The sequence below is a fragment of the Eucyclogobius newberryi genome, unplaced genomic scaffold, assembly GCF_026437365.1.
Source record: "Eucyclogobius newberryi isolate DKJ021-1_F unplaced genomic scaffold, fEucNew1.0.hap1 SCAF_19, whole genome shotgun sequence".
Taxonomy (NCBI): Eukaryota; Metazoa; Chordata; class Actinopteri; order Gobiiformes; family Gobiidae; genus Eucyclogobius; species Eucyclogobius newberryi.
The window spans coordinates 735,582-761,969 of record NW_027315823.1 but is presented as its reverse complement, the minus strand read 5'-3'; the positions used below and the strand labels follow the sequence as shown (position 1 = coordinate 761,969).

The window sequence follows — 26,388 nt, the reverse complement described above, 5'->3', positions numbered from 1 at the left end:
TCAAATTGTGGAATATCGTGGGATATCATTCTGTTTCGTTTAGTATCAATCAAATATATTACATGGGAGTAAAAGTATGATGACGGAAAACTACTACGGCTAAAGTACTGCTCATCTCTGCTCTCATGTTATTCATTTTAGGCCAATTTATGTAAAACAAACAGATGCAAAAAATGACTTGAGTCAAATTAAAAGTCTCATATAAATAACCGACTGAAGTGTCTGTTTAAAAATGTACTTCAAGAGTGAAATATAGTATAATTGAGTATTATATTTGAATTGATCTCAAACAATAAAGGAAAGTGCTTTGTACTTTTTCACTGCAGTTTAAGAATGTATTGAAGCAGAAAGTAGTGAAGTAAAAGTAAAGTATTTAAAATGCTAATGCTACTAAAAGGGGCTGTCTTTGACTTTTTCATGTTATAAAGAAAAATCAGTTTTGCCCCTGTACAGACAGAATATAAAATCATAAAAGCAGCTTACAGTCAAAATGAGGCCGCTGTGTGCTGTCTGCAGGTAGAGCTTTTTATTTTCCATGAAGCAGGAGGAGCGCCAATGAATAATTAGGTAAGTGAGAAATAAATTACATTTTCGACGCTTTTAAGAGGTTTTTGAATGCAGTATTTTTACTTTCACACTGCAGCAAAAAACACGCAGCCATTAAAATCCGTCACGCAATTACAATCGTTACAACCAATGTCGACACCCCGAGCAAAAAACCTGCAAATTAAACCTACTCCTCAAGTTGATGGAAAACAACAGAAAATACACCAAAAGCGTCATAAAATGGAGCTTACTTGAACGTCTGGCGAAGCGGCAGAAAGTTCAATGGCGTCACCAAACGCTGCCATGGACAATCGGACCAGGTTCCGCCACATCTGCTGCTCTGCGTCCCGGCTCTGTCCCTCCGTCTTTTGCCTCCTCAAGGTCGCTTGGGACACGTTGGACTCCTCACTTTTTTGCCTTTTCAGCGTGCTTGCATGCGACGCGGAGGAGGACGAAGACTGGTTTCTTGACTTGCGAAGCGTGCGGTAAGAGGACGCCGGGGTTATGACCAAAGGGCTATCCAACTCAATGTTTCCCGGTTTGCAGAGCGTTTTACCGTGATGGATGCTAGGTTGCGAGCCGTTGATATCTTGGTAGCTTTGCGAATGGAAGCTAGTGTTCAAACAAGACGGTGTCAAGGTGTATTGCCTTTCGTTCTGTAGCTCTTCGGACTTTGCCGATGGCGGGGATAACGGTTGGCACTCGCTATCGTCATTGGATGGGTCGTCTTTTCTACCGCGTATCACTGGGATTAGCTGAATATCGGATTTGCGGATATTCTTCTGCGGGCGTCTGGGATGTCTCGTGTACGTCGATTCTGCATGTCTACAATTGTACGCGCGGTTTTCTCTTTTAACGGGTCGGCAAAATGTAGTCACCAAGGCGACAGCTAGCAACAAGAGCAAGCAAGTCGCGCCTAAACAAATCGCTAACATCATAGTGAAGCTAAGATGGTTTCTACTTCCGTCTGATGAGCTTTTTAAATGATCTTTTAAGTTGGTAAAAGTAATTTCAAGCGTCGTCTTGGTTAACAAACTTGGAGTTCCATCGTCTTGAACGGTGAGATCGACTTTAAATGTTTTTCCAATTAATTCCGTTGCGTTTGTGGTGTTGACGTATAAATTACCGCTCATTTCATCCATGCTAAATAATCCATGATTGTTCTCTTTGCTTAGAGCATAACGTAGCTCGCTGTTGATCCCTTCATCCAGATCTGTAGCTTTGATTGTCAACGCAAGAAATCGTTCAACTTCCACTTGGATTGATATTTTTTCACTATTTCCAAGTTCAGCGACAATTTCTCCTTTTTCTGCATTGACCGGGACGCTTACGGATGCAATACCTTTTTTAGATTTCGGCTCCACAATAATCGGATAATTGTCGTTTACGTCCAAAACTTGTATTTCTACTTTAGCCGTGCTTGACAGTGGCGGATATCCATGATCCGCCGCTTCTACAATCAAAGAATATGACTTTGCTTCTTCATAATCCAACGAATGGTGAATCGTTATGACTCCAGTACTTCTGTGTATGGAAAAGGGATAGTCGTTTGCGTTTTGGATGCTGTATGAAACTCTACCACTAAGTTCAATGTCCAAATCGTAAGCTTCAACTTTGAGCGCGCGGTAATCCTGCTCATTGTTTTCATTGATTTCCGTTTTGTAAATTGGCGTTGAAAAAATGGGGGCATTGTCGTTTTGGTCCAAAACGTGAACTGGAAGTTGGTAGACTGATTGTAGCGGTGGATTTCCTTTGTCTTGAGCGATAATTGTAATCGTATACTTGCTGACGTCTTCCCGATCCAACCATCCGCTCGTGACTATTTTGTAATTATTGCGCTGCATTTGTTGAAGTTGAAAAGGTCCAGACATTTCTTTTAACATGGCTTCAATCTCGCCATCTTCCTCAGAGTCGGCATCGGAAACCAACACCAGAGCTAGAAACGTTCCTATCTCTGCTCCTTCGAGTACATTTGGACCGGGCGAATTGGGCGTGGTCCAGGTCGCGTGGATTCTCGGTGCGTTATCGTTAACATCTATGACTTTAACATGGAGTTTGCAGTGAGACGGGATGGAGTTAGGGCCCCTGTCACGAGCTTGGACGATCACTTCATGGGAACTTGTATCTTCATAATCAAGGAGAGCTTTTAAGCTAACGGCGCCGGTTTGCGAATCGATTGTGAACACTCGTTTAGTCTCTGGGCGGGTGTGCTTGCTAATCGAGTACTCCACTAAACCGTTAGCGCCTTCATCGGGATCAACAGCCTTCAAATTTATAATAACCGTGCCAATCTCGGTATCTTCCGGAAGCTCCAAAAGCGGCGCGCTATCTTCAAAAGTTGGACTATTGTCGTTTGAATCTTGAATTTTAACGCGAACCAACGTACTTCCGGATCTCGGAGGATTCCCTTTATCCCAAGCGACGAGAGTCAACTCAAAAACGTCTTTAACTTCCCGGTCTAATTCCTTGACAATCACCAGTTCGGCTTGTTTGGTTCCGCCGGGGGCAACGGTAACGTCCAGAGCGAAATGCGTGTTAGTCGATAGCGAGTAAGTCTGAAGCCCGTTGGGCCCTGCGTCTGGATCGAGTGCGTGTTCCAAAGGAATCCTCATACGCAACGCAGCCGTTTCCGAAATGTCCAATTCTTGAAGCGGATTCGGGAAACCGGGACTGTTATCGTTCAGATCCATAATTTCAACGTGAACTCTCAGACAGTTGACGTCGCCGCCTTTCCGGTAGAGGACGCTGAAAGCAAGTTCGCAAACGTCTGAGTTTCGACATAATTGTTCTCTGTCCAAACGTCCTTGAGTGGAAATGACGCCGTCCTGCGCGTCGACGGCGAAAGGCAGGGTTTTCCCGTGTTCCACCACTTGGAAGCCCTCCAAGTGGCCGAGTTCATCGTGCTTGCGGAGGTCATCGGACAGACTGCCGACCTGAGTCTCCAAAGGCAGCTCCTCCCAAATGCGGTAATGAAAGGTGATTGATGATGAGTTGAGCGTTTCAGCGGCGTTGCAGGACAGGCCCAGAACCAGAACCAATGCCAGTAGCATCGTGACGGCAAACATAGCGCCTGCTACGCTAGCATCTCTGTTTACGTCCAGAAACCTGAAAAATAACATCAAAACTGATGAAAATAGCTGAAAAAATGGTTGAAAATGTATTTTGAATGTGTCTATGAATGTTTTATGTGGATATGTATGTTTTTTCTCTATTTCTTTATATAGGTAAGTTTGTTGTAAGTCAATTTTGTTGCTTTGTGTTTAAAATATAATAAATAGAAAAAAAAAAAATTCAAGAAAATTGAGGCTGTTCCTTGTTACTCATAAATCAAAATCTCAGATGATAATGATTAAAAATGCTAAACTTAATAAAATGTATGAATTACTGGAGTTTAGTTGCTAAAAATGGCTCAAAAACATGAATTGTTTTTGTGAGTGGACTCGCCTCTACAGATGTGAGGAGAAAAACGACATAGTGCAGCTTTAATTACAGCTTATATGAGTTGAAAGAGCTCTAAAACAACTAATCATACATTTGATGGCATCACACTATTTTCCACTGTTAGTAACCTTCAAAATAATGTGTCCAAATCATCTTTACTATCAGTGCTAACGCATGATTGAGACGCTACAGTAACAAAGACGATAAAGAGCCAATGCACAACAGAGATAGAACTACTACAAGTAAAATAGTTGCAATAATTCAAATCATGAAGATTCAATTAGAGCAAATCAAATAATGGAGGACATGGACTGTAACAAAGACACGTGTGCGTTTTAAGACGTTTTACAACAGAACTAATAATGAAGTGGATTTGTTTTACACCCAAACAATTACAGTCCTTTAGAAATGTGGTTATTCTGTGCATTTGTAAGTTAAACTACTGCTGTGTACATTTGAACTGTTCTCAATACCGACTATTTTTAAATGAAAATGGGTTAAATTAAGACCTTTCCTGAATCGACCAAAGACCAACAAATACATTGTACATTTTGGAGTCAAATATGAAGTGATACGATAGTGATTTCAATAACCAAAGAATATTGTAAAATATTTTAAAAAATCATGGTGGTTTTGTCGTGCGATACATTTGAGTGAAATCAGACACTGCATTTTTGATGAAGGCAAAATCCAGATGTTTAGGTTTTGTTGAACAAATACTTAAGAAACCTACAATGTTATATTACATATTTACTGTATATCACAAGTGATACTTTCGGTGACGCTCAAATACTTCAACAATAGTATGTCTCCTTCTCCTTTGTAAGAGCAAACTGACATTTCTAACCTGGAATATTTTGTTTTGTTTGTTTTTTTGTTTTTATTTTTAAGGGTTAAAACTATTTGCAGTTAAAAAGTGTATTATAGGTCACTTCAGTCATCCTCAATCTGGAATTTTCAACAGTCTGATGTCAGAATTTCAAAGTGTATTAAAAGTAGTATAAGACCACATGGTAAAATAAAAGTAACTACTATAAAATCATTAAAATAACATTATATTGTCTTTAATTAAAAGTATGTTTTAATGTAGTATCAACATTGGTTGCATTTCCTTTCCTTGTATTGAAACATTGTCAAACTTCTGTATTGTAACAATAAGCAGGTAGTTTATTTAATATAGAATACAATAACTATATTAAATGAGCCAGTATAAGTAAATGTTTGCACAAAGGACAAACACTCACTAAATGTATTCAAATATAACGTATATCGAGACTTTGCTGTACTCACTCAGGCTGCGGCGGCTGGGATCCTGTTCATTCCCACACTTTTCCTCAGACTGAAGTTTGGAAATGTGATTCCAGAGCAGAGAGGATCCGGCGGCCAATCAGAGCGCAGAGTGGCTGCTTGGGGGCGGGGTTTATGCAGATGAGGAGGAGGCTAGACTCAACACAAAGAAAGTATAGCCTCCAGTTTCTCTGAGAAACGTGACACCGCCGCCGTCACTAAGACTCCGGGAGTTAGAGTCTGAGTCTGAGTTAGAGTTAGAGTTTAGAGTTAGAGTTAGAGTCTAGAGTTAGAGTTAGAGTTAGAGTTAGAGTTAGAGTTAGAGTTAGAGTTAGAGTTAGAGTTAGAGTTAGAATTAGAGTTAGAGTTAGAGTTAGAGTTAGAGTCTGAGTCTGAGTCAGAGTTAGAGTTTGTGTGGGCTGAAAACTCTTTCAAACTCAGGGTCCCGGGTAGAACTGGCCTTAGAGTTAGGCTAGAGCTGATATTAGAGTTAGGTTAGAGCTGATATTAGAGTTAGGCTAGAGCTGATATTAGAGTTAGGTTAGAGCTGATATTAGAGTTAGGCTAGAGCTGATGTTAGAGTTAGGTTAGAGCTGATATTAGAGTTAGGCTAGAGCTGATGTTAGAGTTAGCTAGAGCTGATGTTAGAGTTAGGCTAGAGCTGATGTTAGAGTTAGCTAGAGCTGATATTAGAGTTAGGCTAGAGCTGATGTTAGAGTTAGGCTAGAGCTGATATTAGAGTTAGCTAGAGCTGATGTTAGAGTTAGGCTAGAGCTGATGTTAGAGTTAGCTAGAGCTGATGTTAGAGTTAGGCTAGAGCTGATATTAGAGTTAGCTAGAGCTGATGTTAGAGTTAGGCTAGAGCTGATGTTAGAGTTAGCTAGAGCTGATGTTAGAGTTAGGCTAGAGCTGATGTTAGAGTTAGGCTAGAGCTGATATTAGAGTTAGGTTAGAGCTGATATTAGAGTTAGGCTAGAGCTGATGTTAGAGTTAGGCTAGAGCTGATGTTAGAGTTAGGCTAGAGCTGATATTAGAGTTAGCTAGAGCTGATGTTAGAGTTAGGCTAGAGCTGATGTTAGAGTTAGCTAGAGCTGATGTTAGAGTTAGGCTAGAGCTGATGTTAGAGTTAGGCTAGAGCTGATGTTAGAGTTAGGCTAGAGCTGATATTAGAGTTAGGCTAGAGCTGATGTTAGAGTTAGGCTAGAGCTCATGTTAGAGTTAGGCTAGAGCTGATATTAGAGTTAGGCTAGACCTGATATTAGAGTTAGGCTAGAGCTGATGTTAGAGTTAGGCTAGAGCTGATGTTAGAGTTAGGCTAGAGCTGATGTTAGAGTTAGCTAGAGCTGATATTAGAGTTAGGCTAGAGCTGATGTTAGAGTTAGGCTAGAGCTGATATTAGAGTTAGGCTAGACCTGATATTAGAGTTAGGCTAGAGCTGATGTTAGAGTTAGGCTAGAGCTGATGTTAGAGTTAGGCTAGAGCTGATATTAGAGTTAGGCTAGACCTGATATTAGAGTTAGGCTAGAGCTGATGTTAGAGTTAGCTAGAGCTGATATTAGAGTTAGGCTAGAGCTGATGTTAGAGTTAGGCTAGAGCTGATATTAGAGTTAGGCTAGAGCTGATGTTAGAGTTAGCTAGAGCTGATGTTAGAGTTAGGCTAGAGCTGATGTTAGAGTTAGGCTAGAGCTGATATTAGAGTTAGGTTAGAGCTGATATTAGAGTTAGGCTAGAGCTGATGTTAGAGTTAGGCTAGAGCTGATATTAGAGTTAGCTAGAGCTGATGTTAGAGTTAGGCTAGAGCTGATGTTAGAGTTAGCTAGAGCTGATGTTAGAGTTAGGCTAGAGCTGATGTTAGAGTTAGGCTAGAGCTGATATTAGAGTTAGGCTAGACCTGATATTAGAGTTAGGCTAGAGCTGATGTTAGAGTTAGGCTAGAGCTGATGTTAGAGTTAGGCTAGAGCTGATATTAGAGTTAGGCTAGAGCTGATGTTAGAGTTAGGCTAGAGCTGATGTTAGAGTTAGGCTAGAGCTGATGTTAGAGTTAGGCTAGAGCTGATATTAGAGTTAGGTTAGAGCTGATATTAGAGTTAGGCTAGAGCTGATGTTAGAGTTAGGCTAGAGCTGATGTTAGAGTTAGGCTAGAGCTGATATTAGAGTTAGGCTAGACCTGATATTAGAGTTAGGCTAGAGCTGATGTTAGAGTTAGGCTAGAGCTGATGTTAGAGTTAGGCTAGAGCTGATATTAGAGTTAGGCTAGAGCTGATATTAGAGTTACGTTAGAGCTGATATTAGAGTTAGGCTAGAGCTGATGTTAGAGTTAGGCTAGAGCTGATGTTAGAGTTAGGCTAGAGCTGATGTTAGAGTTAGGCTAGAGCTGATATTAGAGTTAGCTAGAGCTGATGTTAGAGTTAGGCTAGAGCTGATGTTAGAGTTAGGCTAGAGCTGATATTAGAGTTAGGTTAGAGCTGATATTAGAGTTAGGCTAGAGCTGATATTAGAGTTAGCTAGAGCTGATATTAGAGTTAGCTAGAGCTGATGTTAGAGTTAGGCTAGAGCTGATGTTAGAGTTAGGCTAGAGCTGATATTAGAGTTAGCTAGAGCTGATGTTAGAGTTAGGCTAGAGCTGATATTAGAGTTAGCTAGAGCTGATGTTAGAGTTAGCTAGAGCTGATGTTAGAGTTAGGCTAGAGCTGATGTTAGAGTTAGGCTAGAGCTGATATTAGAGTTAGGCTAGACCTGATATTAGAGTTAGGCTAGAGCTGATGTTAGAGTTAGGCTAGAGCTGATGTTAGAGTTAGGCTAGAGCTGATATTAGAGTTAGGCTAGACCTGATATTAGAGTTAGGCTAGAGCTGATGTTAGAGTTAGGCTAGAGCTGATGTTAGAGTTAGGCTAGACCTGATATTAGAGTTAGGCTAGAGCTGATGTTAGAGTTAGGCTAGAGCTGATGTTAGAGTTAGCTAGAGCTGATGTTAGAGTTAGGCTAGAGCTGATGTTAGAGTTAGGCTAGAGCTGATGTTAGAGTTAGGCTAGAGCTGATATTAGATTTAGTTTGTCTTAGTTAAGCTCTAATTTAGAGCTCAGATTTGGTTTAGATCTTTTTTAATTCTGATATAGTCGGTTATGGAATGTATTTATTTATTTGACTGGAACATCACACAATAAATATAATGCAGAGACCAGAGAGAGCTCTAATATTCATCTGTAGCAGAAGTGGTAAAAGTACTCATTACTCAAGTAAAAATACAATTACTTACTGGTAAAAGTCAAAGTACAGCTAAAGCTCTTTTACTTGAGTCAAAGTACAAAAGTCCACCATCGTACATGTACTGAAAGTATAAAAACATGCAGTTGATGGGACTGTGTTAAAATGTAATTTAATTGTGGGTTTAAATTAGGCCGATATGTTAGAGATAAAACACATGTGTTACTCTATTACTATTATATTTAATCTTGTTAATCATAAAAGCAACTCTGACTAAAACTGCTGCACTCTGACTGATCCTTCCCCAAAGGTTTGATTCACCTGAGGAGCTAAAGGTCTGTTCATTCAGCTGCGATCTCACTCGAAGTCACTTGAAGCATCTACCTGCACCGTTGCCACGTGAACAGGCTCCTCCCCTTTCACCTCCGGGCTCCCTCGCCCCGGCAGCTCTGGTCTCTATCTCCCTTCATGCCACAGCTTTAGGTCTGATCAGCTTGTATTTCTTCCTCAGCTTGTGCGTGAGTCTCTGTTGTGACATGAAGGCTGGTTTATAGTCCTCATAATCCTCCGACGCACGCGGCGGCCAATCACGAGCGTGCGTGTTTGTGCACCTGAGTCCAAAAGTCGACTCGTGGCCCTGGATTCACACCGAGTGGATGGAAAATGTGTCAAATACAACTTAAAACTGCTGCGGTTCGGCACAGAACTGTTCACACACAAGCCTAATATGCTAATGAATATATACATGCTAAATGATTCCCATGATGCACCTGGACTCTGATGGTTCAGGTCTGCGAGAGCACGTGACTGTCTCAGTCTTAACAGACGACTAGAAACCATCCTTTATAGTGGGTTAGGGTCAAATGTCAAATCTATGCAGACCTCCCCGACACACAATGTGCTCTGGCAGCTTACGGCTCTTGCGGCTCTTGCGGCTCTTGCGGCTCTTACTGTGTACGTGCCGTAATATGTGCATCGGGAGGCTCTGGCCCCTGCTCTTCTCTGTAGTGGGGGGCCTTCAGCTGTGGCTTCGTTGCACTCGCTCTTTGATGATTATGTTGAGTTTTGGATTATTTTGTTTTACTCTGACACTACACACCCGAGTCATATTTCCCTTGAAAGGAAAATAAAGTTGAATTGAACTTCTTTTGACCACTACTTTGTACTTTAATTTGGGTAATATCATTTTGAAGTAACAGTACTCTTAACTACTGGCTACACTACCCACCTCTGTTTAAATTTGAGAGAGCGTCAACAAAACCATGAGTACTACACGTTTGTTTGCAGTAGTAGTATCGGTCGTTAATAGTAGAGGTACAATAGCTGCATGAGCCAGTGACTCAAAGGTTTGGAGCGAATATAATGGACAGTATTTTGTGGAAGTTACTTGGCTCCACTTCTGAGCGTGTAATTAAATCTGTTTAGAGGTCACACTGACAACTGCAAATCACACAACGCACTCATTCCAAGCATTTCTCACAGTCGCGGCGCCGCTGCACTGCTCAAAATCCACACGAAACACGAAAAGAGCCGTCAGGATTTGGCAGGAATAAACAGCGAAACAGAAAAATAAGCGATGGGAAAAATAGAGATACAGTGATGTGAAGTGGCAAACGTTAAAGAGGAGAGAGAGTGGATTTATGGTGTTTGAGAGGCAAAGCTACACAACAGACCTTTAAATGTGCAAAACTTGATTATTTATGTCAAAAAAAAATTAATCTCTTTGCACAGTTCCAAAGAAATGCCTCACTTTTCTTTATTATTCAGCGCTGAGTTCATAAGCGCTTTTCACAACTTTCAGAGGCCAGAGCGAGTTTATCCTCACGCTAAAGCTAGCTCTAGCGTGCTGACAGCGTATCTCCTGTATTTGGGGAATAAAATGTTCCGGGGATGTGGGTGCGGCCTCTTTAAAGGTGTCACGTTCTGGAAGGTTATTACGATATTGTTATTTACCTCTAAACATGCTCTTGTACCTTTGATATCTCGCGTTTTGGGACATGAAATAATGTGTACGCGCTGAACAGAACACGCTACATTCCAGTCGACCTAATCTGACGAGTCTGGAGATGATTTGTAGACTTCAAAAACAGCAGAGGAACTTCACCGTTGACGTCACAAATCTGGTCAATTCAAACCAAGTGTTTTTCAGAGGCTCAGAGCAGACGACCTCGCACTCAGGATTAAGGAAACAAGCGTGAACGAAGCTCCTCACACATCCAGTGTCCTTTGAATACGTGCATTCTTACAGTGAGTGGGGTTTGCCTCTCCACAGATCTGGCCTGTAACTTGGCTCGCTTGTCTCACGGAAATAGAGAAATGCATAGCGATACTGTGGAACGTTCCAGGCAAAGCACTAACATCTTTATAAAGACAAATGCTGCAGAACCACCCGCAGGGAAAGTCGATGGACTCAAGTCTTTCTGTCGTGGACGCTCCTCATCTCGCCCACGCACAACTCTGAGTGTTGCTCTCTTTTTGAACCTAACAAAAAGCAAAAACATCTTAAAAGTGCGACTCTCGCGGCCCCGTCTCGACATGTGGCTCTGTTTTGTGGGCCCCGGCTGACTTCACGTCTCCCAGAGGTGCTCTCCTCCGATGATTGAGCGATTGCTTCGGCGATGTGTAACCCGACTCCCGTTCTGACAGGAGCGGACAAAACCGTACCATTTCTCTGGCTTTGTGTGGACTGTGACTGGCTAACGCTAACGGCTAACGGAGTCACCGTCTCCCAGCATGCATGGCTCTCCGCGGTAATGTAATGGAAGGGCCCAGGTAGTGCCCCGGGGCCGAGGTGGGTTCAAGCGTATCAGTGTCTGTCGAGGCGCAGCTGGAAAAGGGCTTAAGGCTGAAATGTTTATAATATCAGGGAATAAGACGAGACCAGATGCATGTTTCGCTTTTAAATGTGGACGATGTAACTTTTAGGTCTGCCGCCTGCTCGTCTACAGTGTTGTATTGTCTGGAATGTTCCACGGTATGGCATTGAGGCGAGGTACCACAGGAGAATAGGAGACTTACATTTAGAGATATCCATTCGAAACTTTACTCACAGAAATGTAAGGCCAAAATGTATTACAAGTTGTTCATCATTTAATGTTTGTATGTGTAAAAATTGGCTAAATTGCGCATGATTGGGACGAATGAGGTGGAGCCACTTTTAATGTCTTGCTTTATTTTATTGACATGTTCGATACAACAGACATGTACAGAGGGGGATTTGGATGTGTGTAGTATTTAAGTAAACTCGCCTTGTAGGAGCCATATTTGGGTTTTGTGCACGCGCTTGGAAACGAGCACGACTCTGCGGTGTTTGGGGGCGGTGCTAAGGTGTGTGTGAGGTTAATTAGGGAGAGCGCTCACCGGCGTTTAGTGGCTTGGTTAAAGGTTGAATGGACGATTTTTTTTACCCAGATCTGAGTCTTATTTCCTCGTGGCGTGGACTATCGATTAGTCCTGCCACGTATCAATCATAAAACGCACCTGCCGCTCACCTGCAGCCGCGTCAGGCTGCAGGTGAGCGGTAGGTGAGCAGGTGATTGATCTGTCATAATATAGTTCCCTCAGTGTACGGGACGAAATGAAGACGGAGAAAGACAATTCGAGCTGACGCAGAAGAGACGGAAATCTACGGGAGACGAGAGATGTGATGTGATCTGTCGTGCTAATAAACAGTTGTTGTATCAGTCCACACGGGGAAGTGGCATGAGCACTTCCTCCTGAGTTCTCAAATTGACGAAAAATAGTAAATTACGCCTTTAATGGCGGTGGAGTGAGCACGGGGAGGCAGACTTTTGTTTTCCGTTTTTGTCTTCGTTACCGTTTTTTGTTACCTTTACGTTTTGTTACAGTTTTTCGTGTTGATATTCCTTCCTTGTTTCTACGCCTGGTTTAAGTGAATCGTTTCTATCACTCCAGACTGCAGGTGTCATTGTTGTGTCGCTATTGTGTGTCGTCAAACTAAAAGTAAGTGCCGACTTTTATGTTTCTGTGGTTTGGAACAATAAATTACCTGGCATGTGCACCTGGCATGTGCACCTGGCATGTGCGCCTGTCTCTCATATACCCGTGTCTGAGCCCGCCGCGGCTTTGCTTTGGTTTGGATGCCATCGCCGCAATCAGCTTTTAAACGTCTTTAGGTGCAGATTGGACCGTTTTGTCGTTTCTACATTAAATATATATTGCTCTAGTAAACTGACCAAAAATGTCGTGTCTCACTTCAAACCCCTGCGTTCCCACTGACGTGTAAAGAGCCTGCGTGTGTCGCTCAAAGTCTCTCTCTCGACGATGAGGCTTCAGCAGCACAGAAGCCGGCGCTGCTGCAGTGCAGTAGCCGCTCAGGGCGCTCGCTCCAGCCTCTGCGTTCCAGATGAATGAACTCCTATGTAAACAATATGCACAGCTAAAGTACAGGCCACATGGATGTCTGTCATGTGAAATGACTCAAACACATTTTTTGTCATTCCCACGTCACAGTTTTTCTCACATCTGAGCAGTGGAACAGCACAAACCATTAACCAACAACCAAAAACATTCAACTTTTACATTTGAAACCAGTTACACACAAGCGTTTACCTGTTTTTAAGGGGTAAATGCTCTTTATAACTCATCACCTTTAGCGCTGGTCAGGAGGAAACTAAATATCTTCTGACGAGTTCAAAATGGCATTATTGCAAAAGCCCCGCGCTCTCAGCTGTTGTCTGAAACCAGAGCAGGTCAGAGGTCGTCCAATCAGATTACACTATCAGTAAAACAAACATGGCCGCCTCCTGTCTGCAGCGCGGCCTCTGCTCTCCCGCTCACATCTGCGGCCCATTACCCCCGCACCTGGGTCTGCAGTCGGGACGCCGGTCTGGACCCGGTCTGTGTGGTCCAACAGGGATCTAAACCAGGTTCAGACCCTCAGAAGTCTCCCCTTCATGTGGACTAAATTATTAACAGCGATTGTGAGTTCTAAAGGAAAGAGTTTGGTTTGGAAAGAATGGGAAATTGCACTCAGCTGTCGTTACCGGGGCGGCGTGCAGCGGTTACTGTAAAGAGGAATGCACCGAGTCAAAGTACTGCCACAGCACAGAGAGAACACAGAGCAAACGTCTGATCATTTTGGTTTTTATGTCATGTCACTGGTGCTACACATTTGGCGATTTAACTGGTAAATGTGTCTGTGTTGTCCAATAAAAGTAATGGTGAATGTAATGTGTCCATCGAGGGCGTCCAGATTTTCAGGGAGCGACAAGCGACGAAGCCTTTGAAAAGAATTGACTTTTACAGGAATAAATCAGGAGTTATTACAACCAGGAAGTGAAATAAAGCAATACTGACCACTGTAACCTTCAAACATATCCTCAGAACTGTTATGGTGATTCTACTCTACTTGGTACAAATATTTATGGGAAAAAAGAGGAATTTGTGCCATAACTGATGAACAATGGGAACATAAATGCACACGGCAAATCTTACGTATGGAAATAATTCTGTTGGAAAAATGTGTCTCGATATTTGATCATGTTAAAGTCATTCACGGGGAAGCAGTGGCTGGAGAAACTGTGGCTGTGGCTGTCGTCTCCATCATGTGTTTTGGGACATAAATACTGTGAGATGAATGAGGCTCTGCAGACGCCATCATTCCATTTGACTAAAACAGTTGAGTATCTGGGACGTGAAACACCAACGATGGAAATGATTGATGGATACCTGGACTCAAATGGGTAAAAATACTTTGAGTATAATCGTGAAAGTGGACACATTTACTACGTGGTTAAATAAAAGCAGTTGTGGTGTCAGAAAACACTTTTGGGGAAAAATGACTAGTGTTCAAAGCAAAACGACGTCCAATGAACGTGTCGTCGACGGGTTCAATGTTCGTTCTGCTGTCGGAGGGTGTGGCTGTTGAATAGACTAAATATTTGTATTATTAATGATTGACTGATGACTGTATTGTAGAAAACTCTGGATGGAAGACACAAGTGCATTTCTGATGTAAATCTTGCTTGTAAAGACCCGACAGAGACAGAGACACTTCCTGGAGGAGGCGGAGTTTCTCTAATTCGTCCGAACTGTGGATTCTGTCGTTGTCTCACCCCAAACTTTGGATGAAAGAATAAAAATACTTTGGAGGTTGTTTTCAGGTACAATTAACACTGACAGAAGGTTGAAAAGCTCTCAATGTTCTATAATGAGGGACCTTTAATAATGATAATAATTTCTACAAATGCTAACAAATTTGACATTTCTAGATTGATCACGTTGAGGCTGAACTGATTCTGACTCCTTCACCTGGTTCTCTCCATGGAAAAGTTGCTTCACCTGGAATGTTCCACCGTTGGCATTAAACTCTATCTATTTGGCATGTTTTATTTTTCTCAAACATCCTTAAAAACATCTGTGGAAGGTAATGCTCAGCCCAACGTCAAAGTCTTTCATTTAATGTGATCAGTCTTGTCCTCGTCGCACACAGACCTGGACTCTTCACGAGCCACGTCTGCGTTTGGCTCCTGGAGGAGACAGAAGAGCTTTGGTCTGATCCTTATCTCAGTCACGTGACTGTCAGCGTCCTGCAGTGAACACAAATAAACACATCCCTGTCAGCGCGGGCCCCGTCAGGACAAAAGCTGGGACTAACCTTAGCGCCGGTGCTAACGGATGCTAATGGAAGCTAATGGGGTCAGCGAGCTAATTCTGCAAAACATAAACATGCTCACGGACGAGGAGAACAAAGAGACGAGGACTGAGCTACTTCCACTTCAGTTCTCCCGAGTTATTCACAGGTTCTTATGGATTGTTTTATTCTAGCTGAGTTAGTGCAGTTTATCCTCTTATTATTCATCACATGTCGTCCTGTTAGAGGGGCATGTTTTGAAGTTTTGTGTGATAGTTTCAGATAGTGCTCTCTGCTCTGTACTTAAGCAAGACTCACCTTAAAACTAAAGAAAAATATGACCCATAAAGTCCCATCAGAATAGATTGTACAAAAAGGCAAGAACTTGAGCAGTTAAAATGCTTTATTTGTGAAGGACATCTGCGCCTTTCAGATTGGTTTATTACAGGTGGTGTTGAACAAGAGGGATCATGTGACTACACTGACAAAATAAGTCTAGAGAAATGACACATGGACAAAAATCACATTCAGATTTATTTTTAGCACATTTCTACAGTTTAAACAAAGAAAAGAACAGAAAACTACCACACACTGCAGATTGAAACTCCACCCACATGACTCTGTGTATGACTCTGGTTTGTGTGTGAGGCGGTGCTGGTCAGAGGGGCCGATGGTAGAGAGCCTTGCTCTGTCAGTCTGCCCCAAGGCAGCTGTGGCTACAGTAGTAGTGTGGAGTGAATGAATGAATACAGTGTACTTCAAGAGGCTTTGTGGAGCCTTTAAAGGGCAAAACAAGTGTTTATAACTTTTTAATCCATTAGTGTTTGAACACAAGAGAAATGTCAAAATGTAAATCATTGTTTGTCTTCATGACTTTGTGATTTTAATACATTTTTGCTGTGAGAAAGTTTGAATTGCCTTGTTTTTTGGTTGGTTTGGTTTTGTGTTATAATTCTTTTGGCCCAAAGGCTTTATTAGACAGGAAATGTAAGTGTAAAATGGGGGATGAGAGAAGGGAGGACATACAGTACATGAACTCACGACACTGTGGCCGGTTGTACATGGAGCCTGGCATATGTGCGACTTAACCACTCCACCACCGGGCAGCCCCCCTTTGTTTGATTTCACACCTGAGTTTTGGTGTCACGGCAAAGCTAACAAACATTTTCTTGCTAACAGTGCACTTCCTGTGTCGCAACACACAGCAGTCTCATTTTGACACTAAGAGTTGCTTTTACAATACATCTGTTCTGGAACTAAAGATTTTAGTTAGATTACATGAAAAAAATCACACAAAGCCTCTTTAAAACATTGTCTCCTCTTGTTCACCAGAGGATTTGTCTCCTTCCCCTTCGGAGGCGTTTCCTGAAGCAGGAAGCAGAGTCCAACAGGAAGGACAGGACATGAAAAGACAAGCACACAGTTTTATTCATGGGACTTAAAGGCCCTAGACAGGTCAGATTCATGATACTTTTTTATAGAGAGATACTGCTACTATTACCTCTAATACTACTACTTGTGTGCAGTTTGCAGAAAGCGCGCAGATATAGGAACAAATCAATCTAAAAGTGATGTGTCCTTTCCGGAGATCATGCTGCAGTGTCAAATAAATATGGGAAGGAGTGTATAGAATGCCAATGTGGTCAGATAAATTTGGATTTGGCCAGGTGTTTTTTATTTTTATTTTGTTAATTATATTGTATTTCTGTTTCTGTCATTTCTTTGTGATTTGAATGCATTTTCCCTGCTGTGAAGCACTTTGAATTGCCCTGTGTATGAAATGTGCTCTACAAATAAACTTGCCTTGCCTTACTTCAAATATCGACCCCTTAACTGCAGTAAAGAACATTCCCCTTTACCTTATAATATTCTTACTTCCTGTTACCAATTGTACACAGCCAACTGACAGGGTTGTGAGAGCGTCCGGCAGCAGATGGAAGGGTTTGTCTCAGCCAATCGATGGCCTCCACTGTCTGGACGTAAACTGCTGCTTCTGTGCAGTGTCCAGCAGAGGTGAGGGGTCCAAAAGTCCCTGGCGTCCTTGAGAAGTGGACACAAAAACAAACGCTCTCATTGTGTTTCTTCCTGCCTTTGTGCATCTTCCTCCTTCATTACCCACTATGCCACGCTCCTTCATGACCCACAATGCCTTTCTCAGACCAGGAAACCCAATGAACTCAAAACACGAGGCTGTTTTCTGTGCCAGACGTTTACCTTGGCCAGTCGATTACGCTGTTGTGACTACGAAGGAGGCCCAGAATTTACCCCGACCTTATACAACTTTACCATTTATCTTACTTATGCCACTGAAACGTTGACTATGAATACTTTTTTCCTGTTTTTTGTTGTGGTAAATGAGCAGAGTTCGTGTTTAAAAAGCCGTTCTTTGTGAAAAAAAATGAGCTCACTGCATTTTGTCTGTAAGTAAGACCCGAACGCAGCGCTCTGATTGGCTGTGCCCGGGGCGGTCCACCACAGCTTCACTTCGCCGTCTGAAAAAGCCGATTAAGGCCTGTGCAGTTGTCTGAAAATGAAACCATTTGAATACAAAGGGTTTGGAGAAGCTTTGGAAGAGTTGGACACGTTAAAAAAAAAACTACTTCCACAGTGCACATTTAAACCTACTTTATTGTTTGTTTCTTTGAATAAAAAGAGTATTAAAATGTTTGATGCTCTGAATGCATCTGAGTTTTCCAATGGGCAAAATAACACATTAAAGGTATTTCACTTTTCTGGTGGGCGGGTCCTCCACGGTGTTGCACAGTATTAAATGTATTAAACTTAATTGTCTATTTGGAATCCAGTTGTATTTTAATGGAGAAAAATACTAACTAAACTAAATATACTCCACAGATCTGACCCGTAAGCTTGAGCGATTGATATGGCAAAGCAAAAACCTCATCGTGGAGACAAGAAAGGTTACATGGTGCACCTTTAAATCGAGAAAAAAGTGCACGTTCTTATTCTGAGATATTGCGATTGAAGAAAGAAGTGCTAAAAAATCATCCACATCATTTCCACCACGATGTTTTTAACACGACATTATCTACACTTTAGTTCTGATTAAATGATTATACTTCATATCCTGTTGTTGTGGCCCAAACTCAGAGGAAATCCGATCCACTTCTTCATGGAAGTGATTTTTCTAATTGGAGCCAAAGTGGAAAAAGGAAGAGGAAGTTCTGTGTCAGTGGAGATGGTTCTTATAAACAGTGTTAGAAATCTGCTGTTGGGCAAGGCACTTCAGGACTCGTCACATTTCAGAATCCCGTATTGTCCTGCAACTGAGGCTTGAGTGCTGAGTATTAAGAGTGACAAACTTTCTGCTCAGAAATGTGTTTGTAGGCATGAATCATCCGACGGTAAATCACCAAAAATAATGCAGGGAAAGGTTATGTTTGAATGAAGCCGGAACTTTGCCAGTGCCACTGCTTGTTTCATTCTAAGATAAGATAAGATAAGATATTCCTTTATTGTCCCACATGGGGAAATGTCATTGGTGCAACGCAGGTAGATACAGAGGTAGATCCAGAAGAACAGATCACTTATAGGAAGTCTGAAAAACACTTTCAGTAGAAGATCTCCTATAAATAAATAAAAACTCCCATAGACAAATAAATAAATAAATACCATTGCATGTGATCCCGACAGTAATTGCACATGAATATGTGTCACGACAGCACATAGATTGCACATGAATTTCACAGTAATTGCACATGAATTGCACATGAATTCCAACAGTAATTGCACATATGACAGAATTGCACATCAGTATTAGGTTAGGTCAGTATTGCGACGGGATAACGTGACGATCTCCGGGTGAGATGACTGTTCTCCGCAGTTTCATGAGTTCCTCCTTTGTGGAAACGCGGTACGGCGCCGGCCGGGGGGCGGGGCCGGAGCCGGGGGGCGGGGCCGGAGCCGGGGGGCGGGGCCGGAGCCGGGGGGCGGGGCCGGAGCCGGGGGGCGGGGCCCGGGGGACTCAGAGCCAAGACACATCGCAACGACACGACGAAAACACTCAATCCAGCCGAATAAAGTCAAAACACGTTAATTTAAAGCGATTCCAGTGCGTGTCCCGATCGTTCGTGAAGTTCCTCTTTCATATAAACGTGTATATAAACGTGTACCGACGACACGCCGTACTTTAGCGCGGCCGGAGGGCGCGGGGGGGGGGGGGGGGGGGGGGGGGGGCTGGTGGGCTCGCTCGGAGCTAGCTCACGTCACAACAACACAACGAACGCAACGAAAAACGCTCAAATCCAAAACTTAGGCGCAAGCGCCTTATGACGCCTTTCTACTGTCCCAGTTCAGGGCTGCATCCTCCGAAGGCCGCATCCTCCGAAGGCCGCATCCTCCGAAGGCCGCATCCTCCGAAGGCTTCATATTAAGGCCAGTTGCATAAAGTCTGTCCCATTTCAGTCCACGAATGCGGTCAGTAAATGTGGCCCATGTTTCCACGGGGATCAGCCATGAGCGATCGACACATCTGAGCACACTTTGTGGTATTATTAGTTAATGTATGTAGTATGCATTAATTGATTTTAAAGTACTCTTTGTAGTAAAGCATTTTGAGTTGTCTGTGTGCATGAAAACTGCTCTACAGCGCTGCCCGGTGGCTGAGTGGTTGAGGCACAGCACATGCCAGGTGCAGCCGGTCGCAGGGTCGCGAAGTCAAATCCTGACTCTGCCATTTTACTGCATGTCCTCCCTTCTCTCTCATCCCACATCTCACTCTGTCCCTTCCTGTCTGATGAAGCCTCCGGGCGACAACATCTTTGATGTTAGTTCAACATGTAAATGTGCCAAAGTTAGACAGATAATAGGACATGTAACATATTTGGTATTTGTCCTTTTAATTACAGCTTTAATTACAGCACACACAGTTGCAATAATCTTCTGCAATATTCAAAGATGTATTTTCCAGTTGATCTTGTGTTGAGAGAGTGACCACTGCACAAACATTAGTTTCTTCTTCTCTTTAGATGTTTCCTCTGCTCGATGTCAGTGATCTGGCTTTCTCAAACCAACTGACATCTCATCCATGACCACGGGATTTGTCTTTCCACATGGTCGTTTCAGAAATGAGAAGTCACTCTCTCTCGATTATTCATTAATGAATAATTATTATAATCATTCACAAGGCGATGGTTAAATTATTCCACAAATTCATTCAGAAATAGATTTGTAGCTTTCTTAATGTCAGTCTTAACTCTGTACAGTACAGTTAGTTACAGAAATCCACTCCGTAAAGCTGGATCTTTGTAAATCTGGTAAAAGTCTTTGTCTTTCTTCTGCCCTCAATCATTTAAAACCATAATCCACAATCTCTGAGACTTTACCTCTAAACTACAGTTTGATCATTGCTGTCGACGTCATTCGTTTCAATACAATAGCCCCGCCTCCTTCAGGCCAGGCCAGGGATTGTGGTGCATGCTGGGACAGGGTGACAACAACTGTACGAACTCTACTGGACATTTTCCATAAAATATTCACATATTCCTTTTCCTCATCGTACCCTGTCTATAACTACATAATCAAGGTTTTAACAATAAATTGTAATCAAATGTTGATGTGTTTATCCTTCATCAGAAGAAACACCTCCTTCTCCTTCCTCTGAATCCTCCTGAAGCAGCTCATTCTTCACCAGTGGAAAGCCTGATTTGGTTGTACACGATATATTTGTCATTTCCATCTCAGTTTAACATGTACGATGATGAAAAGGTCTCACACGATACATTATTTTCTGTGGCGACAGGAGTTGAAGTATCTGGAGTTCATATGAGCGTCTGCTGCGGTTAAACTTCACTAAAGAGTTTCCTGTTGTATCGAGTTAACATGTGGTGCATATCTGTCCGAGTACATAGTATTGTACTTGTGCTACTACTACTACTACTACTACTACTACTACTACTACTACTACTGCTACTACTACTACTACTACTACTACTACTGCTACTGCTACTACTGCTACTACTACTACTACTACTACTACTACTACTGCTACTGCTACTACTACTACTACTACTACTAATACTACTGCTACTGCTACTACTACTACTACTACTACTACTACTACTAATACTACTACTACTCCTACTACTACTACTACTACTACTACTAATACTACTACTACTCCTACTACTACTGCTACTACTACTACTAATACTACTGCTACTGCTACTATTGCTATTTTTCCAAGACTGTATTAATAATTAAATAATTATTTTAATAGACTATTATCCCGTTGCTGCTGCTTTATAATTCCATATCTTGAAACGTGAGCGCGCGCGCCAACCTCAGCCAATCAGGAGCGAGGGTGCAGAAGGGACTGGTTTCTACAGGAAGTTAGCAATGAGCTGTGCTAGCTGTCAATCAAACCTGTTGCTAACGCGAACTGGAGAGGATCTTGACGAATGTAGGCACACAAATACAGTTGGAGTCTTTTCACACCCGTAATACTTCCCCTTCTTCAATGATTATTGCTGTTTGAAATATTGTACATTTAGTTTGCTGCCATTACTACTGCTACTGCTTGTACTACCAGTACTTCTACTACTACTGCTGCCTGTAATCTACTGTGTTCCTTTCATAACAACTCTCACTTTTAGTAACATTGAATTTACTGGACTCTAATTACTCAACAATTATGATTTTAAGGACACATTCCCTTTATTGGTCCTGGTTTGATTTTTTCCTGACGTAGACTTTAGTTTTGTCTTGCTCCAGGTTTAGTTCTGGGTTTAGTCACAAATATGACCCTGTGTGAACGCAGCCTTGGTCCTTTGTTACTCACAAGTTTAATAACCTTAATTTGGACCTTTATTAATGAGGATTTCAGTCGAACGAATCTTGAGCTCTCGAACAATGTGAAGAATGTGACACTGTGGGAGTTTTATGAGACGAAGATAAACCACTGCAGGAGGAATCTGTGGACTGTAGACACATATCTCAGACATTTGTATTTATTTATTTTCTCTTCCAAAGTTGTAGAATATAAAACTTATGCAGTGTTAACGTGGGAACAGCGGAGCTCATTTCCGTGCAATTGATGACAGCGCAGGGCGTGGAATTCTAAACCAGAAGTGTGATTATTGAAGATAAGTTTGTTATCTTAAGTTCGGGAGCAGGACCACGCCCCTTCCTGCGGCTACACATCACATACACCTGTGTTCATGACGTCGTGCCCCTTCCACCATCTTTTAATGGTTCTAATTATTCTAATGTATCTCCTAGATGGGGGTATCGAGGCCCCGGAGCCTTCAGCCCTCAGCGCCAGAAGTGTCAAAACTGCATCAACTTCTGTACATTTGTGTTTTTTATTTTTCTCGTACGCCATAAACACTCGTAGCTGGTGTTGTGGTCTTTGCTAGTTAACGCCAAAATATGAGGTGGAGTAAAGCAGATTGAGGGCGTGGTCTGGTGCATTCTGTGAATGGCCAGAATCGTAACTAATAAACCTCTAAACTAGTCGTGTTACTGTCCCCACATGGACCAGACTGGAGACTGGACCAGACTGGACCAGACTGGACCAGACTGGAGACTGGACCAGACTGGAGACTGGACCAGACTGGAGACTGGACCACACTGGAGACTGGACCAGACTGGAGACTGGACCAGACTGGACCAGACTGGACCAGACTGGACCAGACTGGAGACTGGACCACACTGGAGACTGGACCAGACTGGAGACTGGACCAGACTGGACCAGACTGGACCAGACTGGACCAGACTGGACCAGACTGGACCAGACTGGAGACTGGACCAGACTGGACCAGACTGGAGACTGGACCAGACTGGAGACTGGACCAGACTGGACCAGACTGGACCAGACTGGAGACTGGACCAGACTGGACCAGACTGAACCAGACTGGACCAGACTGGACCAGACTGAACCAGACTGGACCAGACTGGACCAGACTGGATCAGACTGGACCGGACTGGACCGGACTGGACCGGACTGGATCGGACTGGACCAGACTAGACCAGACTGGACCAAAAAAAATCCACGCCGCCCAAATAGCATTTTCCCCCAGTGAAGTTCAGCGCTCGTGTTCGGTCGACTGGGACTTTTCTTTGGTTTTGTCCTAAAAACAGTGTTTAAATCTTTAGCTTAGGTTCGCTCTGCTCCGCTCTCTGACCAATCAGAGCGGTCACGTGGAACACAAGCCTGCGTGTTACTGAGCATGTTCAGTGGCCGTTCAGCCGCCGGACGTACCAGGCCGCTAAAGGCTAAACACGCGCCGAAGAAGTCGCCCCATTGACTCAAACTGGCGGCCATGTTTGGTTTGAGTAGTAAATGTAGAATGAGTGTTTCAAGTTGAGCTGATTTCCAAACCAATATAAATCAAAGACATACTGTATATTCTTATTTGCTTTATTTATTGTGAAAAGCCAGCACAATGCAAAACCTTCATGCAGAATGCCACATTTCTGGGGGAGGGTCCACTACCTGCTTGACTCCACTGAGATGTAACTGCTTTGCCTGGAATGAAGAAACTAGCCCATCACTAAGTAAAATGATAGTATTGACCCTTCCTGGAGTGACACGAGTCGTTTATGGCTCATGTTTGTTTAAAGTCCACTCATTTGTGCAGGATTTGTGCCATGAAACCTCCTGAATGAAGATGCTTTAATGTCATGCTGGAGGACATTTCCAGCAGCAGTCGTGGTGTGGTCAGGGCCTTGTTTACTCCAGCGCGGCGAGGGGATGATTGGGCTATAGTTTAAATGTTGGGTTTGTGGCGCAGGCAGTAAACAGCTCCAGACCATGATACTGGCCTGTTCTCTCTGTGGTCTGTGTCATTTCACGTCTCTGTCATCGCCATGAGGATCTGATGAGACAGAGGCGTACACTGACCGGGGATAAACACGAACCAAACCTGGACGAGCGCACATGTGACAGTGTCGGGGTCATGACCTCTTCTTCCTCTTTCTCTGCTCCTCCTTTGGGCTGTTGTTTATGCCCCGTCCTTCTGTCATCGGTTGTTCATCTGCATTATCTGCTTCAATCATTTATTTCTACAGACATTAATATATGTTTTCCTCCCGTGTGGTGGCGAGGCCTGGATTGCGCTCTGGCGGCGGCTCGTTCTGGAAGCTGAGGTCCCAATGTGTGTGTTTTCCTTTGCAGATTCGACCAGAACAAAGCAGACTTCAGTAAAGCTTGTGTCAAACATGTTAGAAATAAATATACATATGATATACAGATATATATAAATATACAGATGATAAACAGATGTATATAAATATACAGATGATGCTGAAGAAATGATGGGTTGAAATTGCGCATGAAATTCTGCCATCTGGTGGTGATTGGGAGGGTTACACACAACAGTGCAGGGGTCAAGCACTTCAGCGTCTCAAGAATTTAGTCCTTTGACCTTTCAGCTGCACAGAACATATATATTTCAACTAGTTAAAATACCTTTGCTTGTCCACATGGCATTTGTATGAGGTAACACTAAAATAATAGTAACACAAATTGAAATAATAATATATTTATAATAGTATATAGTATTTATTTATCGTTCATTTTCTTCTATCGCATGTTCAATTGAGACTCCAGGGTGAAATATCCACATGCATTTATTTTAGGGGTAAATTAAAGTATGAAAGTACTAGCTAATGTACTTCTTGTCCTCTTGTCTTGTCTTGTCTTGTCTTGATGGCCTCCTTTTTGTCACAAAGTTCTGCTTTTACAATCGACTCTTTGGGGAAAAAGACTAAATCTACTAATTTACCCCAAAAAATAAATACAAAATGTATCGTGCATTAGTCTAAGACTATAATTAGTACAGGATAGTGCAATATGATTATTGTATTTGTAACATTTTTGTAGGTAAATAATTTTTGCTTTTTACACCATATTTGATCATATTTGAAGCTCATCTGCGACGCTCTGAGAACTGTAAGATTTACTTACTCACTTCATGTTTGTCACAATCAAGATGGATTCTGATCCTTAGAGGACTTGACTCTGCTTCATGAATAATACTCTTTAACCCATTAACTATTGGCCGTGGCTGCAGAGCCGCAGCGCGGTCAAATGGCCCAGCAGTTTCAGGAACCGCGGCACTGCCATATAGCCTCATGGCTAACCCTAACCCTAACCTTAACCTTAACCCTAACCTTAACCCTAACCTTAACCTTAACCTTAACCCTGACCCTAACCCTAACCCTAACCTTAACCTTAACCTTAACCTTAACCCTAACCTTAACCAGCCTTAACTTAGCTGTTTCGGCCGCGCGCCGCGGCTCTGTAGACACTCCCATAACTATTACTTCAAAATTGCCTTTAAAGAAATCCATACACCATCCTTCATTACCCCCTTCATCATCATCACCTTCATCATCATCACCTTCATCATCACCTTCATCATCACCACCTTCATCATCACCTTCATCATCACCTTCGTCATCATCACCTTCATCATCATCACCTTCGTCATCATCACCTTCGTCATCACCACCTTCATCATCACCTTCATCATCACCTTCGTCATCATCACCTTCGTCATCATCACCTTCGTCATCACCACCTTCGTCATCACCTTCATCATCACCTTCATCATCATCACCTTCATCATCACCTTCATCATTATTCTTGGCATCACATTCATTGTCATGGTCACTGTTGTTGTCACTGTCTAAATAATCAAATATATTTCTGGTGAAAACTCGCCGTTTGTCACTGTCTCTCGTGTCAACAATCTGTGAGAGCCTGACCCCTCTGAGCCAATCAAGATCCAGTTCTTTAGATTGTTGGTCGGGTTGTCCAACAAGACTTCATTTGTGACTGGTGGTGATGGCGCTCCCTGTCTGCTGTCCCTGCAGCATCTGCACCTGCAGTTATGTGTGGGATGGTCTCAGGGCCCCCTTTGCACAGCCTACACCATGGGTCTTGTCTCAGGGCCCTTTGCACAGCCTACACCATGGGTCTTGACTCAGGGCCCTTTGCACAGCCTACACCTTGGGTCTTGTCTCAGGGCCCTTTGCACAGCCTACACCATGGGTCTTGTCTCAGGGCCCCCTTTACACAGCCTACACCTTGGGTCTTGTCTGGTGGGGTAGATCCGGGCCTCTATGGACCTTATTCCGCCCCGCCCACTATTCCCTCTTTTCCCACGGGATCAGCACTTCAGTTGTAATGGCACTTCTGGTCCAGCGGGAACGCCATTGGTTTAAATGGAGAACGAGGAAAAAGTGTGAGAGAGAGAGAGTGAGTGACAGTTGTATTTATGAGCAGGCAAAAGTACAATTCTGCTTCTGAAGCAGTATTGTACTTTTGCCACTAGATGTCGCACTACACCACA

General features: G+C 42.9%; 1 protein-coding gene across 1 annotated transcript in view; it reads right to left on the bottom strand.

The window, feature by feature from the left end:
• Positions 1-5,328, bottom strand: part of pcdh12 (protocadherin 12) — a 22,978-nt gene extending 17,650 nt beyond the window's left edge. Inside the window, exons 1-2 of the mRNA XM_072452884.1 lie at positions 5,278-5,328; positions 798-3,651 (exon numbers count right to left, since the gene is read on the bottom strand). Coding sequence (XP_072308985.1) covers positions 798-3,611 — 2,814 coding nt within the window. The 5' untranslated portion in view covers positions 3,612-3,651; positions 5,278-5,328. The remainder of the gene's footprint in view (positions 1-797; positions 3,652-5,277) is intronic.
• Between the last annotated feature and the right edge of the window lie 21,060 nt (positions 5,329-26,388).